This window comes from Eublepharis macularius, chromosome 17, assembly GCF_028583425.1.
Source record: "Eublepharis macularius isolate TG4126 chromosome 17, MPM_Emac_v1.0, whole genome shotgun sequence".
NCBI lineage: Eukaryota > Metazoa > Chordata > Lepidosauria > Squamata > Eublepharidae > Eublepharis > Eublepharis macularius.
In genome coordinates, this window is record NC_072806.1 from 5,066,116 (window position 1) to 5,083,029 (window position 16,914).

At 46.9% G+C, this 16,914-nt stretch overlaps 1 protein-coding gene across 1 annotated transcript in view; it reads left to right on the top strand.

The window, feature by feature from the left end:
* NOC2L (NOC2 like nucleolar associated transcriptional repressor) overlaps window positions 1-16,914 on the top strand; it is a 71,002-nt gene that overhangs the window by 48,103 nt on the left and 5,985 nt on the right. The window contains exons 15-17 of the mRNA XM_055001083.1: window positions 894-1,037; window positions 1,665-1,778; window positions 5,595-5,730. Of these exons, the coding sequence (XP_054857058.1) occupies window positions 894-1,037; window positions 1,665-1,778; window positions 5,595-5,730 (394 nt within the window). The remainder of the gene's footprint in view (window positions 1-893; window positions 1,038-1,664; window positions 1,779-5,594; window positions 5,731-16,914) is intronic.

The window sequence follows — 16,914 nt, forward strand, 5'->3', positions numbered from 1 at the left end:
TCTTTTTGACTAGCGAACACAGCAGAGCTTTCCGGCATACAAAGTGAACGGAGGCTGGGTTAAAGAACGGGGGTTTGTACGAGAGAGCTTTCTGTCCGATTGCGCCCCCATTTTCAGATATTACTGCCGCTTGCCCTCAGTGGCACCCCAAAGCTATCGACTGAGGGCAAACCCCTGCATTCAAAGAAACGTTTGCTGATGCGCCGACTTTAAAAATAAAATAACAGGCTGACCTTGGGACACGATGCAAAAAGGAGGGGTTCCACACGGAGATGCCGTTTTAGATAGCAGCCTTGAGTTTCTGATACAGTGCAGCGGGGCTTTTTTTCTGGGAAAAGAGGTGGGGGAACTCAGGACTGCACAATGATGTCACTCTGGGTCAGCTGGAACAAGGGGAGGAGTTTTTTAATGTTTAAATCCCCCTCGGCGAAAATGGTCACATGGTCGGTGGCCCCGCCCCCTGTTCGCCAGACAGAGGGGAGTTTAGATGGGGAATCTCAACTCCCCTCTCTCTGGAGATCAGGGGGCGGGGCCACCGGCCATGTGACCCTTTTCAAGAGGTGCCGGAACTGCGTTCCACCGCATTCCAGCTGAAAAAAAGCCCTGCAGTGCAGTTCTACCCAGGAGGGTTGTTTCACCGTCACTCATAGCAGGGCTACCTTTGCAGTCACCTAAATCCTTCACCACTTGGATTGTTCAAACTGAAGTCTTTCTTTCCTGCCTAAAGGCAGCCACCGTAATCTTTCCCTCTTTCGGTCAGGGAGAGGATATGATCCCATCCGGTGGCAAGTGGGAGGCACGGCATCTGCCGAAGCAAGCTGTCCCCCAGCCATGCTTCCCTTCTGGAAGGGAATCTCTCATCTTGTTTCTTTCCTCTGTCCCCCATTCCTCAGCTCAAGGCTTTCCTGAAAGAGTGCAAAGTTGCTAACTACTGCAAGACGATGCGTCAGCTTTTGGAAAAGCTGCAGGAGAACTCGGTCTACATCACCAACAAGCGCCAGAAAGCCAGCTTTGGTGTAGCCAACCGGGAGGCTGTGGTGAGCCTTTGTCCATGTCCTCTGATTTGGGGTTGAGGGAGAGGGGCGAACACACATGCATGTTCCAGTTGCAGCTTGGCAAGTGGGATTGAAATGGTTTGCAAGAAGAGAGAGAAGATCTCATTATCAACACTTAGGGCCTTTCGCACATTACATTAAGCATGCATGCGCACGGTCGAATTGCATGTGGAAGTCTGAAGCCCATATTTGTTCCAATTTGCTACCCAGGGATTGGTACCCTGAAAATAACCCAGAGTCCAGATGGCACATACTGATGAATGCGTGCTGACTGAGTTGTGTGAAGCTGTGAGAATAGTCCTTTCCAGGGTAGGATAGATGTGCACGCAGAGGGTGTGTGGGAACATGACTACGGATGTGGGTGCCAAGCCATATGTGGTTGTTGGAACTCTCTCCATGTGGAGCCCTACTTTTCCAGAGTTCCCCAACAAACTATGCACGTACACTTCTGCCCACATGGGCTGTATGCCTGCGCACTCCTGAAGGCATGTGGGTTGGAGGCCCAGCTTGTCACAGCAGCCACGCTCTCCTCTTTCTCCTCCCTGCCCTTTCAGTGAAACGGTTTTCAGAGGGTTGCTTACACTTGCTTGTGGTCTTGCCTGCCTGCAGGATCAATGGGAGAAGGTAGTGAGAGAAGAAGGGACTCCGCTGATGACTTACTATACACACTGGAAGAAGCTGAGGGAGAAGGAGATACAGCTGGAGATTAGCGGCAAAGAGCGGGTAAGGGCGCTAACTGTAGGGTTCTGCCCAGATGGGTGGATGATTACTACTTCTTGACTTAGCGCATATTCCGCAGATCTCTTATCTAGGCTACCCAGTTCTGTGGCAAGAGGAACAGAATTTTGGCCCCTGTATACCTTAGGTGCAGTTTTTGCTTATTTTGCATATCTTACGCTGCAGTTTTTTTTAAATTGCTTTTCATGATTTATTCTGCTTTTGCTAATCACAGTGTAGGGAAAGGAACTTGGCAGGCAGAGCTCTGGATCTCTGCCCTCTGGAATCTTATTCATACACTTTTCCTTTCTTCTGCGTCTTTGCCAGCTGTTACGAACGCACTTTGAATGATTCCCTTTGCGATCATAAGGGCTAGAGACATCGCTTTTTAAAAGTGGGTGTTCTTAAGAGGCTGGTTTCTGCTGCTTTCTTGTGCTTCCGTGGCATACAGAATAAAAAGTCCCTTGCTTGTAGATCAAGATGGGTAGCTGTGTTTGTCTGTCTGTAGCAGAAGAAAAGAACAAAAGTCCAGTAGCACCTATAAGACTGACAAAATTGGTAGTAGGGTATGAACTTTCATGAGCCACAGCTCGCTTCTTCAGCATGAAAACGTTCGGTAGGGCCCTGGAATTATGCTGCCTGTAGACCAGGCAGGGGCTTTTGCACATTCATGGATTTTCTATGTAGGTACAGAAACAGTGTGTGTGTGTTATGTACCTTCAAGTCGCCTCCGACCTATGGCGATCCTATGAATGAAAGACCTTCAAAGCTTCCTCTCATTAACAGACTTGCTCAGATCCTGCAAACTGGAGAATGTGGCTTCTTTTATGGAGTCAAGCCATCTCGTTTTAGGTCTTCCTCTTTTCTTACTGCCTTCCACTTTTCCTAGCATTATTGACTTTTCCAGAGAATCTTGTCTTCTCATGATGTGACCAAAGTCTTCGTTTTGTCATTTTAGCTTCTAGGGAGAATTCAGGCTTGGTTTGATCTAGTACCCACTTAGTTGTCTTTTTGGCTGTTCATGGCATCTACAGAAGCAGAAGCAGGCAAATATTTTTTTAAAGGACACCACCGCCTCCCCTGGCATATAACTGAGCAGGTTCCACTCTGGGAGCCACGGAGTTTTAAAGGCATTTGTGCAAAATACAGAAAGTGGAGGGGAAAAGGAAAGTTTGCCTGTGAATAAGTTCTAATACTGGAGGAGATAAGGGTCAGGGAATGGATGGTGTGAGATGTGCACCCTCTGATTTCAGTTCACTCTTCCAGCACATGGTACCTTTAAGGGCCCTAGCCACCTTAAACCAAGAACCTGTGGAGGGGCAGTTATTTTATTATTTTATTTTATTTATAGATCCAGAGGAGTTGGCCGTGTTAGTCTGCAGTTGCAAAATTGTAAAGAGTCCAGTAGCACCTTTAAGACTAACCAACTTTATTGTAGCGTAAGCTTTGGAGAACCACAACTCTCTTTGTCAGATGCATCTGAAGAGAGCTGTAGATCTCGAAAGCTTATGCAACAATAAAATTGGTTAGTCTTAAAGGTGCTACTGGACTCTTTATTATTTTATGTCATTTGTAGTCTGCCTTTCTCACTGAGACTCAGGGCGAATCGCATAGTATGAGATTAGTACAGTCAATATCAAGGACATTTCCATAAACAGTGCCTTTGGGGTAAATAAATACAAGTTGATAAAGACATAGCATTAGCAAGAATCCAATACAGAGTTGAAGAAATGCTGTTAGGGTTGGAGGAATAATTCTTCCTCCATACATAATTAATTGCATCCCTCCGCAAGGACTCTTTGAGCTGTGAAGAAGGCAGAATCTCAGACTATGAAGCTGCAGAACAGTAGAGTCCAAGTAGCGCCTTTAACTAACCAGCTTTATTGTAGTATAAGCTTTCGAGAACCACAGCTCTCTTCTGCATCTTGACCAAGACAGCTGTGGTTCTCGAAAGCTTATGCTACAATAAAGTTGGTTAGTCTTAAAGGTGCTACTGGACTTTTTACTGTTTTGCAACTACATTCTAACACCTCTGGATCTAAGACGATGGAGTGAAATTTAGGTGGGGACAGGGGGTGCATGCCCTGAGAGTCCCCAAAAACATTACTGGGTGGGAGAAGTAGAAATCCCCTCTCCTGTGTTATATGGTTCAGGGCTAGATGAGCAGTTTGGGGGCTCACCTAACCCCAAACATGGGCATATTGCTTTCATCCCAGCCCAGCCTGAACTTGTTTTATGTAATCAGCTTCTGTGTTTGTGACTTTTGCGGGTTTGTCTTCCGTTTGTCCTTTTTGGTGCATTTTGCCAACATTCTAAGATGTCATCCAGTCTTAACAACACAAAGGAACTTCTTAAAAACAGCCTCCCCAAAGCCCAAAATGGCAGTCTGTGACGGCTTCGTGGCAATCAGAAGGATCCAGTTTGTTTGTTAGCAGCCTGGCAGGCAACGACCCTCTCTGGCTAATGTTCCTGTTTTTAGCCGAGAAAACTTGCTATTTTATGCAGCGGCTCTGTGCGTGAAAGGATTTAATTATGCCAGGGATTTGGGCAGGCAGTTTGGCAAACGAAATGCACATGGAAAAGATGTAAAGTAACGTGCCTTACAGAAGAAATTCCAACACAGTAATCCCAGACCGTTTTTCCTCCTCAACTGTGTTCTGACTAGAGGTTAAAGCTTTGGAGAGACTCTTTGATCGGCTCATGAAATTGAATAAACTTTCTACCAAGGGAAAAGGCGAAGACTACAAGTTTACATCAACGTTGTTGTTTTTTGTCCTGCTAGAAGGAATGACTGTTGGCTAGTGCTTATTCTTTTTCTAATTTACTAGCCCTCATTGTTACTAAGAAATCTGGAATGTAGTTTATTTTCCTTATAAACACAAAAATCAGAGCCTAGAACGTAACTGTAATCCTGTTTCTTTGCTATTGGTAAGCCTGGCAAAATAGAGAGCAATTTCTAGCTAAAGAATCTGGTGTCTGAGAAGCTTTTAACCAAGAGGTGTGTGTTATGTGCCATCAAGTCGCCTCCGACCCATGGCGACCCTATGAATGAAAGACCTCCAAAACATCCTATCATTAACAGACTTCCTCAGATCCTGCAAACTGGAGGACGTGGCTTCTTTGACTGAGTCCAGCCATCTCGTTTTAGGTCTTCCTCTTTTCCTACCACCTTCCACTTTTCCCAGCATTACTGACTTTCCCAGAGAATCTTGTCTTCTCATGATGTGACCAAAGTACGATAACCTTAGTTTTGTCATTTTAGCTTCTAGGGAGAATTCAGGCTTGGTTTGATCTAGAACCCACTTATTTGTCTTTTTGGCTGTCTGTGGTATCTGCAGAGGAAATGCCCTGGGTCAAAACTGAGGCCTCCTCTAGGCAAGGCAGATGCTCTGCCACCCACCTCCCATCCCCACGAACTCTGCATTTTATTTTTAGTGATACTTAGTTTCTATGCTTTTTCTATTTGCCCATGAGTCATAAGAGTTTTCCTGTGTTGAAAGCCTCCCCCCACCCCAGTTTTTAAAAATTATTATTAATTACATTTTTTATTATTAATTACACTTTTCTGCCTCCCTCTGAGGCTGTGTTTCCTCTTTCTACCTGGTCTCTATAAGGTAGGTTAAAAAGCAAGGTGTAGCTTTGCCGCTAAGCAGCAGATGTTGGCTTGAGTCATCCTAATCGAAGTTTCTAGTCCTTAGGGACACTGAGGAAGAAATCAAAAGCATGTCTGAGATGTCATGCATTTATTTTCGCCCTACTGCTGCCAGGGGGAAATTTGCTAGCTCGAACCCACGTCTTACTTTATGTTCTCCCCACTTGCAGCTAGAAGACCTGAATTTCCCAGAAATCAAACGGAAGAAACCAGGTGACCAAAAAGAGGACAACAAGAAGGAGTTTAAGGACCTTTTTGAGATGGGCAGTGACTCGGACGAGGAGGCTGGCAACTTCTCCGTCAAAGGTACCGGGTGAAACGCCGAAGCCTATTAAGGGGAAAGGTGCAATCCAATCATGAGCCACTAGGGGTCTACAGTTAATTGCCAGAGCTGCTCCAGGTTCTGGGCTCCCCAGGGTGGCGGTGGCAACTTCCCTTGCATGTTCCAGCCGTTTGCATCTCTCTCGATTGCAGAATAATACTCTGTGTGCGTCTGTGTGTTTATACCTTGGAGATAGCAATCTGTTTCAAGGATCAGTTTTGAGAGAAAAGGTTACTTTTAAATGCGAAAGCAAAAAGATAAGGGGGTTACTTTTGCACACCTGTCTCTTTTTAAAAAAATGATCGCTGTTAGAAACTCTCCGGATGAGCGGTTTGACAAATTTAAGATGGGTGCGCAAGAGTCTAAAAGCCGCTTCGGTTGGGAACTGAAGTTCAAAATGTGAAAGATCTGCCCATGCACTTCTTCAGACTGAATGCAAGGGTTTCATTGCACAGTAGATTGAACCGATTTTTAAAAAAGCATTCTGACGGAAAGATGCCTTTGATGTAATAGAGTTGCCAGGTTGTTGTCTGTTTTGTTAACTTTAAAATTAGGAGAAGTATTTCAAAAAAGCACGAACACCTCTTGCTCTGTTAGAAGAGGTGTTAACCTTTCCCACAAAGGAAGGAATGCCTCTTCTGTGGTTAGTGGGTGCATCATCTAATTTGGCACAATGGGAGAGCGCCTTCTTTGCATGACGAGAGTCTCGGGTTCAGTCCTTGGCATTGCCAGTCAGAGCAATCTTGGGCAGCAAGAGTTGGGAAAACCCCTTCTGTGCCCAGGGATGTGGAGAACTGCTACCCATCAAGAATAGACAGTACTGAACTAGATAGACCATTGGTCTGACTTGGTGTAAGACAGATCAAGACGGGTAGCCGTGTTAGTCTGTTGCAGTAGAAAAGGGCAAGAGTCCAGTGGCACCTATAAGACTAACAAAATTTGTGGTAGGGTAGGAGCTTTTGTGAGTCACAGCTCACTTCTTTAGATACTCACAAAAGCTCCTACCCTACCACAAATTTTGTTAGTCTTATAGGTGCCACTGGACTCTTGCTCTTTTCTATTGGTCATACATCCAGAGGAGTTAGCCATGTTAGTCTGTAGTTGCAAAATAGTAGAGTCCAGTAGCACCTTTAAGACTAACCAACTTTATCATAGCATGAACTTTCTAGAACCACAGCTCTCTTCGTCAGATGCATCTGGCAGAGAGAGCTGTGGTTCTCAAAAGCTTATGCTACGATAAAGTTGGTTAGTCTTAAAGGTGCAACTGGACTCTTTACTCGTTTCTATTGGCGGTTTCGTTATATGTTGAATAACAAAGGAAGTATGTGTTCCGTCCACAACCATTGTAGCTATAGTGACTGACCAATTAGAACACCTTCAATGTTGGCATCCCACATCACCTTATTGCCTGTCTAGGGTTCTTGAAGAAGAAGCCCAGTCAGTGGACATTGAGAAGCTGAGATTTCAGGCATTCTATGAATCTGTAGTCCACTCCATGCTAGCCAGACATTACTAGCAAGCGCTGAATTCAGCGGTATGAGCATCTTGGCTTCCATTTAAAAATAGCAACAGCAAGAGTCTAGATCTTATGATAGGCGATATTTGAAAGTGCAAACTCTCAGACCATGAAGGGGGATGAATAAGGCTTCCCGTGGTGAACGGACACAGAAGTAATGCTACATGCAGCTTCCTGTTCTACATGAGAGGGAGGGCAGGAAGGGTTATATCTGTGCTTAGTTCTCACAGCCCCTTCTTACGTGCCCAGGGTAAGGCCGATTGCCGCCCTGCGGTCAGGTAGCAATTTTCCCCAGGCCAGTTTGGCTAGGGATCCTGATGATGTTTTGCCATCTTCTGGGCATGGAGCAGGGGTCACTGGGGGTTAGGGGAGGGGTGGTAGTTGTGAATTTCCTGCATTGTGCAGTGGGTTAGACTAGATGACCCCAGAGGTCCCTTTCAACCCTATGATTCTATACCCATGACTAGCGGCATATTCTTTAATTTATGCCAGGTGCAGAGCTACTGAATCTTCTTCGTGTGGAATTTTGATTAAGTATTTTGTTTTTGTTTTTTTAAAAAATAGCAGTATACGAAGGCAAAGCTGTCATTCTTCCATTGTAGCTTCTGTTCGTGTTTCCCTCCTGCCACCATGTTCTTCTCTGTTGCTTTCTCTTCCCTGTAAAGAAAGCTTTTACCTTCTTCAAAAACTCATAACGATAGACCAAGCGTGTATTAGCTAACTGGAACCTCTGTGTGCGGGAATTCTATGGAAGGTACTAGGAAGGACCGACAACAGCCGGGGGGGGGGGGGGGCGGGGAAGGCTGTTACATCCCTGCTGGCAACTTCTGAGAATCTCCTGACTGGCTGGTGTAGGAAAGAGGATGCTAGACTAGATTGGCTTCTGTCGTGCTCCAGCAAGGCAGATTTTATGTGAGTCTTTCAGCACGCAAATCCTGGGTTTTTACTTTGGCACAGCAAATAAAGCAAACCTTTCTTGTAGCACTAGGTGGGAAAAGACATGGTGTGCTGTATCGATTTGATCTGCTTTGCGGCCTCCGCAGTCAGCACTTTTTTTCTGACTCAAGTGGAGCGCAGCTGTTGCTTGGAAGAGGCAGAAGCACCGCTGGTCGTCTCCCCACCCCCCCCCCCTTTCCCGGCAGTGGGGCAGCGGGTTGTAGCAGGAAAACGGTGTTCGGGCACCCCTGGAGAGGAGATTAGGATGTGCATGGCTGAGCCGGTGATGCTGCCTGCTTTTTAGGAAGCTGCCAACCCAGTGGCACCGTTCTCCCCAAGAGGAGAGAGGCGGGGGAAATCCTGTCGGCATGAGGCAGGCTGGCAACGAGAAATGAAGTGACACGTTTTGGAGCTGGCGAGCCTCCCTCAGCAGAAGAACAGCAGGAGCTGTCACAGCTGGAAATCTCTCTGCTCTTTCTCTCTCCTCTCTCTGCCAGGCTCGCCTGAGTCGGCAACGGGGCACAAAAAAGCGGCCAAGAGTCTGTAGTGTGTTAGCCTAGGCGGTGGGGAGGTCAGGAAAGCATTTATGGCTCTTTCTGTGCATTTTCAACTTCCTCTGCTCACCTGTGATTTGTTTACATGTTCAAAAGGACTAGAACCTTAAAAGCAACGAGAGAAAAACAACAAGCAGCATAAATTTCCTAAATCAACAAACATACAGTGAGAGTCAGGATTCCAGGCAGAACCGTTGAGCTACACAATTTGGCTTGGCGTCCCACTTGTTTAAAAAAAAAGAATTTTTCAGGCGGTACGAGAAAGATATTCCTTCCCCTTAATCCTCCCACCCTACCCTGACATAAGAGCAGATAATAATCTTGGTGCGGGACTCTGATCTGGAGAACGGTTTGATTCCCGTCTCCTCTGCTTGAAGCCAGCTGGGTGACCTTGGGTCAGTCACAGTTCTCTGGAGCTCTCTCAGCCCCACCCACCTCACAGGGGGATTGTTGTTGTGGGGATAATAATAACATACTTTGTAAACCGTCCTGAGTGGATGTTAAGTCATCCTGAAGGGGCGTATATAAATCAAATATTGTTGTTGTTATTTAATGCTTTTCCGTAGTACGGAGTTTGACTCACTGCCTTGAGCCATCTGATGTTGTTAGGTCCGCATGCCACTTTTCCACAATGCAGTTTCTGCCTTTTGTGAGGTGCTAAGTTGTGTTTATATCAGTGTATCCTCAAACTACCTCTTTCCCTTTATCCCGTTATGATCAACCAAAAGCACCTTCTTTAGGGATTCACCAAGCTTGGAATATGACAATCCTCATGGAATTCCTTCCTCTGGGATGTCACAAAGCCCAAACCATTATACTAGAAAGGTCTGTTGCTGTTCCATGAGAAGTGAGTTCATCTCTGACGCAACTGTATTAGCCACTGATGCAGAGGCTGCCTGCTGTGTCTCTGTATGATTCAGTCAGAGCCTCAGTAGATCTCTCCCTGGGTAGATGCATCGGCCACTCCTGACTTTTGCAGAATCACCCCTCCCAAGCAAAGGCTGCCTATTGCTCTGTGTGAGTCTCTGTTCTGGGCTGGTCTCTTTCCAGTTAGGAAGCACACGCCCATCAGCCATTCATGTAAGAACACGAAGGAGAGGCTCCGCCGAAGGGACAGGCCAAGTCTTTTCTTTTTCAAGCTCTTCAAAGCAAAGCTTTCTCGGCATATGAGTGAATTGTGCTTTCATATTTAATTCAGGAAAATTAGCATACCTTCATCAGAAGTTCGGGAAGTGCCGCCCTAACCTGGGTGTTTTTAATTTTTGTTTGTTTTCCAGAAGGGTTGCAAATTCTAGGTTGGGTAAAGCATTCATACGTAGGCGAAAATGGACCGTTGAACTTTCTTTGTTGGCCTTCATCCTTCTGTGAAGGACGTGGGATGTTTTTCTTACCCTGTTTTTCCAGGCAAAATGGTCTCCCAAAGCAACTTCGCAGACTCCAAAGATAACAGGAATGGCAATGTAAGCATACTGCAGGGAAATACCTGCTTTGTGGGGGGGGGGATCCAAACATGTGGGACAGGAGGGGAGGCAGAGAAACTGGGAAGGGACAGAGGACTGGGAGATGGTGGGGTCAGCCACAGGGGGACCGTCCTTGCTTGGTGATTCAAAACAACCAGCGGACACATCTCGGAGCGGTTGTTTTTAGTCTCCCTGAATAAATCAGATAACACTACAGTTATCTCGTCCCTCATTGGCAAAGCATACCTCCTGTTTATGGCACAAGTTTGGTTCCGTGCCTGTGTTCAGATGAGTGGAAAATAAGCTGTTAATAGCTAGGAAATTACCAATTTTCAGTTAATTAGCAGCAGCTCACAGCCCCTCTCCCTTTTTTTTAAATTAAATATTGCTGTAGTTAAGCACTCATTAGCGTTTTATAGCTTCTGTAATCTCCGTGGAATAAGTTGGTCTCGAGAGCAGGCCAGCTGCTGATGGTTAACTGTTGCAAACTTGAACATTGGGGTGTTACCTTCTGGTTATGAAAGGGTTACAGCAGAGTGTCCCTGCCCCCTCACCTCTCTTTCTGTTGGTTGTGATCAAAGGCAGAGCAGACTTCTTGGGGCGTGCTACTCCGTGGCTCTCTCAGAAATTGTTGCCGCTTGAATCGCGCGAGAACTTGAGGTGGGCCTTCAGCAGCCTCTGGGGAAAACCGAGCGAGTTGGAAGACGAGCCAGTTTGTTGTACTACGGATAGGAAGCCAGCAGCCTTGTGAACCAAATTGGACTTGGATATGTCAATCAATCACAACATACCTGCTTGGCTTTGCCATTGCAATTTCCAGTGTTTCTGCAGCATGAATAGATGCTTGATTTTTTTTTAATGGAAAATATGATTTCCCAAAGAACTGGCAGAAGGTGGACGGGGTTGTCCGCAAACCCACACGTGTACCTACTGCTGCTGTGAAGTTAAGAACTTGCAAACTCCTGCCGTGTATTAACTCTGAAGCAAAATGGTAGGTGTTCTACCAACCCAACCAGGACAGTGACCGTGATGAGATATCCCATCCGAACCTGTGAAGGACCCCTGCTGTTTACCACTTGAAATAAAAAGCAGCAAGGGGTTGGAACACAGCCATATGTCTGTGGTTGGGGCACCCTGGGAGGGGAAATTTTTATGTGCGTAGCCGTCTTGGGCTGCAGTAGATCCATAGCAGTGGAAATTACTTCCCAGGGAGGCCCACCAGAGCGCAGCTAGGTAAACTGTTGGTTGTAAGTACAAACCAGGGGAAATCGTAGGCGCTCTGAATCAATTAACACAAGAGTACCAAAGTGTGAGCTTTGTGGGTGACAGACTGGAGGTCTTAGCACTCGTACTGGCTTACAAATCTCAGTTCTCTGTTTGCAGAGAAGTTGTGACATGAGAATAACTTCCCCCAAGTCCTACAGGCATTTTGTCGGGTGACTTGCCAATGGGTCTTTTGGGGAGCCGGTAGCGGAGCCAGAGGGCTTAACCCCATTTCCCTAAACACCAAGTCTGTCTGTTACCTATCGATCCGTCTATCTGTCTAATGTAGCAGCTAAATTGACCGGTGATGCTGAGAGAAGGAGCCTTGGTTTTGTACGGAGGGGGAGAGAGCGAGGAGGTCAAGGGGTTTGAACGCCTCAGGCCGGAGCTGCGTCGAATTTCCGAGAATGAGGCTATATAGCAAGATGGCCTCCCTCGCCTGCCAGGTTTGATCAATGGCCTGTCTGTGGTCGCGGTGGGGAGAGGCGGCAACGGACGCATTCCTCTCATTTACCGGCTGACGGAACTCCAGGAGGGAAGGCTGCTGCTGCGGGCGGTTATTAATGGCTCGGGGAGAGCTGGTGGATTGCCTTGTCATGAGGCAATTAAAGCCGGGAAGAGCCGCTTCGCCGGCTGTGGCGTCTCTCCAGGCTGGGCCCGTAATGAGCGATCTGTCCGCATTAGGCGACGGCGCACCTCTAATGAACTTTAGCGGGTTTCTTCATTTATCCCACACGTAATCATATTACGCCAATTTAATATGGGGTAAGGCGGGGGGGGAGTGGCCGAAGCTCGAGGAGACACCTTTCCCAGTTCGTTACGGGGACGCATTTCCCAAGGTGTGACTGCGCATACATTATTAACAGGCACAACCCGTAATGAGCAACAGCTCTCAGATGACTTGTGAGGTTTGTTGGAGAGGGGGCGGGGGGAGATTGGGACACTTCCTTTTCTCGGGTAATTAGCGAGTCACCCCAAATGTCAGTGGATAAGAATAGGGGTGAAGGAGGGAGAATAGATTTATGTAAGAACCGCCGATGATTATCTCAGATTTTCCCCTCAGGGGTATTGCTTCTCTGTTCCTCACAACTGGAGTCCTTATCTCTTGTTTTCTACGCTGTGACTAAATGAAAGGTATAATTCAGTTTTTGTGCACGTTCTTCTTAAAAATGCAGTCACACTTTTGAATGGATAATGTTGATTTTAGACCTGTGTTACTTTTTGCTTCGGCCCGGGGCCTGCAGGGAATTCATTTGTTCCTCACATTTATAACCCATCCCAACCTGGCATTCCTGGATGAGAGGATCCCATTTTCCCCCTCACAACAACCCTGTGAGGTAGATTAAGCTGAGAAGTCACCCAGGGAGCTTCATAGGCCAGAAAACGACGTGAATCCAACTCTCCCCTAGCCCAAATCCAACATTTTAAACACTCTATCGCTCTCATTTTCGGCTCACAACACATTTCAGAGGCTTGCGGAAACCCCTTTGTCTCGTATCGTGGCTGAGTGAGGACGAACTCTGGTCACTTAATGCAGCATACAGACAGCTGCACCTTAAACCCCTCCCATGGCAGGGGAACAGAGCGGGGCTTGCTGCCTCAGTGTCCCCGCAGAGGAGATGTGGCGTTCCCCTTTTCTGTCCATTCAAACTAGAAATGGCTGCCACTGCTTGCCCCAGACCAAATGTTTTCTCAAAGGCCAGAGCTGTATCCTTATACCCATTTTACAGATGAGGGAAACTGACTGTCGAACGGCAACAGGTGAGAACCTCAGAGCTGTGTTGTATGAAGAAGACAGGTAGAGGGGCTCAGGTCTTGTCTGAATGGATCTGCATTTGGCGACGAAGCCATTCCATTGGGCCTCGGTCGCTTGTAAGAGTAGGGTTGACATACTTCGAAACTGCCATGCCCGGAAGAGGGGGCATTGTACCCCCTGCTGGTAACTGCAACCCACAGGATATGTGCATCTCCGTGGCTGCAGACAATCTTGGGGAGGAGACCTGTGATGTGGGGAATTTCTCGTGTTTCCACCGCACCTCCAGGGATGGCTTCATGGTTAAAAGAGATGAATGCTGCCTTTACAGCTTTCACTTCCTGCCCTAATTGTGTTAAAAAAAACTGGCTCTAGCTGGCAGGAATTGCACTGGGGGGAAGGTAAGACAGAAGAGTGCTCTAGATTTAAGTCCAGTGGTACCTTAAGAGACCAACAAGATTTTCAGGGTCTTTTGACTCTTGAAAGCGTACACCCTGAAAATTTTGTTGGCCTCTAAGATGCCACTGGACTCCAATCCTGCTGTTCTACTGCAAACCAACATGGCTACCCACCTAAAAGAGTGCTCTTGGCTCTGAGCTTGAGGAGGGTACTGTTCATTCCACAGCTGTGACACCGTGGATTTTTCAGCAGTGTGTGTGTGTGAGAGAGAGAGAGAGTGAGTGGTGGTAATATTCCTTTATCCTAAGGCAGCCAGTGCCTTGCTCTACCATTGATTCTGCACATGTTGGATAATGCACTTCCAATCCTCTTTATAGATCATTTGGAACGGATCTTTATGTGCGCAGAACAAAAAATCCACCTCAAACGATTGATAAAGAGCCCTGAAAGTGCATTATCCAACACGTGCAGAATCAGCCCATGTCTAAGCCAAAGAAAAAAAGGAGTGACGTCACAAGAAATGGTGCTGAATTTGGTAGGCCAAATAGCGGCACTGTTTCAGAACTCTGTTTTTGGTCCTGTGCGAAACCAGCAATCTCGTGGCATCTATTACCGAACGGGATGAATGTGCCATGAACGATGGAGGGCTTCACATGCCGAAAAGTGAGCCATTTATGATTCCTTTATGTAGGGGTATTGCCGAATTTAGTGCTTTGGAAGGTTTCCTGAGCAAACCCATCCCTCCTGGGCCAGAACTCTGCCCCAAGGAAGTTGGAATCTAAGTTTTTTAACAGAGGGGAGAGGCAATGAAGTGCGTTGCCAGGGTAACAAGATTAATGGGAAAAACTTGAGTTTTATATCTACTTAAGCTTTGCTGTGGAAGAGGGAGGGAAGAGAATGTGGAGGTCAAGTTAAAGGATCTCTGGAAAAGGTAGGTCTGGAAGAGGGAGGGGAGGGAACATTTTGGGCACAACAGACAGCAAGGGAAAGTGTCCCAACACTTAAAGCGGTGTAGCCATAATGCTAAAAAAAAGAATGCAAGGAATATTAATAAAGCAAACCCACCTGGCAACTTTTCTTGGGTGGAATTCTAGAAAAGCATATCAAGAGGGTTTTTTTTTAATTAAAAATTAAAAGGATCGCTTTTGAACATCTTTCCCTCTGCACATGTGTGTATGTGTGCAGACCTGCACACCCTCTAGCTATAAAGTGCGGAAATTAATCAAGGTGTTGGCTTTGCAATTGCTGGTCCCAGCTGGGCTCTGTGAGGGCGGCCAGTGCGGGTGAGTTTCTATCACAAGGCAGCGGCTGCCGCTGATAATCCTTTTCCCACCAGCAGCACATGATGAATGGGGGAAGAGCCTGCCGTTTTGTTTCTGCACTCTCCTGCTCTCACAGAGATAGGCTGTTTGGGTGCATGTCAACATTATCTGCTGCGGAAGGTAGCATTGCCATCCATCTTGGGTCCGGCTTGCCCTGCGGGGAGGAAAGAAGTGGGGCGGGGGAGAAGGCGGCCCCCAAAGTGGAGTCGGAATGAATTTGGGAGAGAGAATTCTGCAGTAATTGCAACCAGTAATTTGCTAGCAAGAAGTTGCATTTTTGCTCTCTTCAAATCTTGCTCTTTGTGTGTGTTTCCTCTTAGCATTTCCACTTGGGAAGGCAGGTGCTTAAAAAAATAAACCACGAAGAACTACTGGAATGACAAAAAGAGACTCTTTATCATATTTTATCCCGCTCTTAAGGGATGCAGGATTTGAGTCCAGTGGCACCTTAGAGACCAACAATTATTTTCAGGTTGTAAGCTTTTTATGAGTCAAAGCTCCCTTCTTTAGCTTCTTTCCTTTTATCCTAACAGCAACCCAATAAAGTAGGTTAGGCTTAAGAAAAAGTCCAGTTTTCCTATATCGGTAGATCTCACTCCACCGTTCACCAAGAGCCACATTTACAGTTACTTTCAACCAAAAAGAACAGGACCAGTTAGCTTACTAACCCTGCTGGGCAAGGTCTGTGCCCACTTTTCTGAAACATGGGGCAGGTGCCTTGTTGGGGAACAGCCACAAGTGGTTCTCAAGCCACTGCGTATCACAGCCCTAAATTCTGAGTTGGTGCATAAAATTGTGGCCTGGGTCGCAGTTGCCTTGTGGTGTTCAGGGCCCACAAATGGGAAGTGCTTTTATCTGAGATTTATAGATCGGCGAGGTGGGGAGGGAAGGATCTGGGGCTGGGAGCTGGAAGGCCCACCACAAAATTCGGCTGCACAAGTGAAGCTGGGGTGTGGCCTACAAGCTGGCTGGCAGGCAGAGAGATCACCTGGAAGCCGCATGGGGACCTTGGAGCTCTGCATTCTCATTCTCGCTGTGAAAACCTTGAACAAAAGATGCGCAGACTTCAGCCTTCCCGAGATTGGTGCTGCGAGAAACTTGTTAGCGGTGTCGGGGAACAGATAAGAGGGACAGAAGGCTGAGGAAATTTCTGCTTAATTGTAGAGGGGGTGCCCAAACTATCCAGAGTCTGTATGTTTGCAAATGAGGCAACTTTACATAATTGATTCTGCATGAATGAGCCCCATGGAAGATTTCGCAAGGATATTGAAGCCCTACCCATTCGTCTGCTTAGTGATCTCTTAACTTTGCCACTCTCCTGGCTTCTGAGGTTTTAGCTTCTGAGGTGTTTCCAAGCGAGACTTCACAATCACAAGGACCAGAAACTTGATTTGTTTAATCAGCAAAAGCAAGCTGAAACATGTGCCTGGCCCGACGTGATGTTTTTCTATGCACCAACAGAGTTGCAATCTGCACTCAGCCCTGTCTGTGTCCTTCAGTGACCTGGGCCTTTGAAACAGAATGGGTTGCTTAAAGAAATTGGGGGGGGGGATTGCATTAGTGACAGGGGTGTGCATAATTTCTTCCGGTAGTGGGAGCTGAGGTGGCATAGCAATGCTGTATGGTAAAGAAGGAAAGAACATAGGCAGCTCAGCAGCCAGAGGCTGACAGAGGGAGAGGATCACCTCTCCTGCACTGGAGACAGTACAGACACGGAGTAACAGTTCTGCCATTTGCCTCGTGCAAGGAGGCATCTGCCATCGCAAGCCCAGCCGACTGCAATGAGGGCAAAGCAGAGCATCTGGAGCACCTATGCCTTTCTCGAAGGACCACAGGGCAGTGTTGTAGCGGTTCCTTTCAGGTGGTGATGTGGCCGTGTTCGTCCACTGGTGAAATCGAGACTGACCCTTTTCAGTATCCCCCTGCCCCCCCTCCAATGTGCGCTCTCTTTCAGGCCAGTCATTT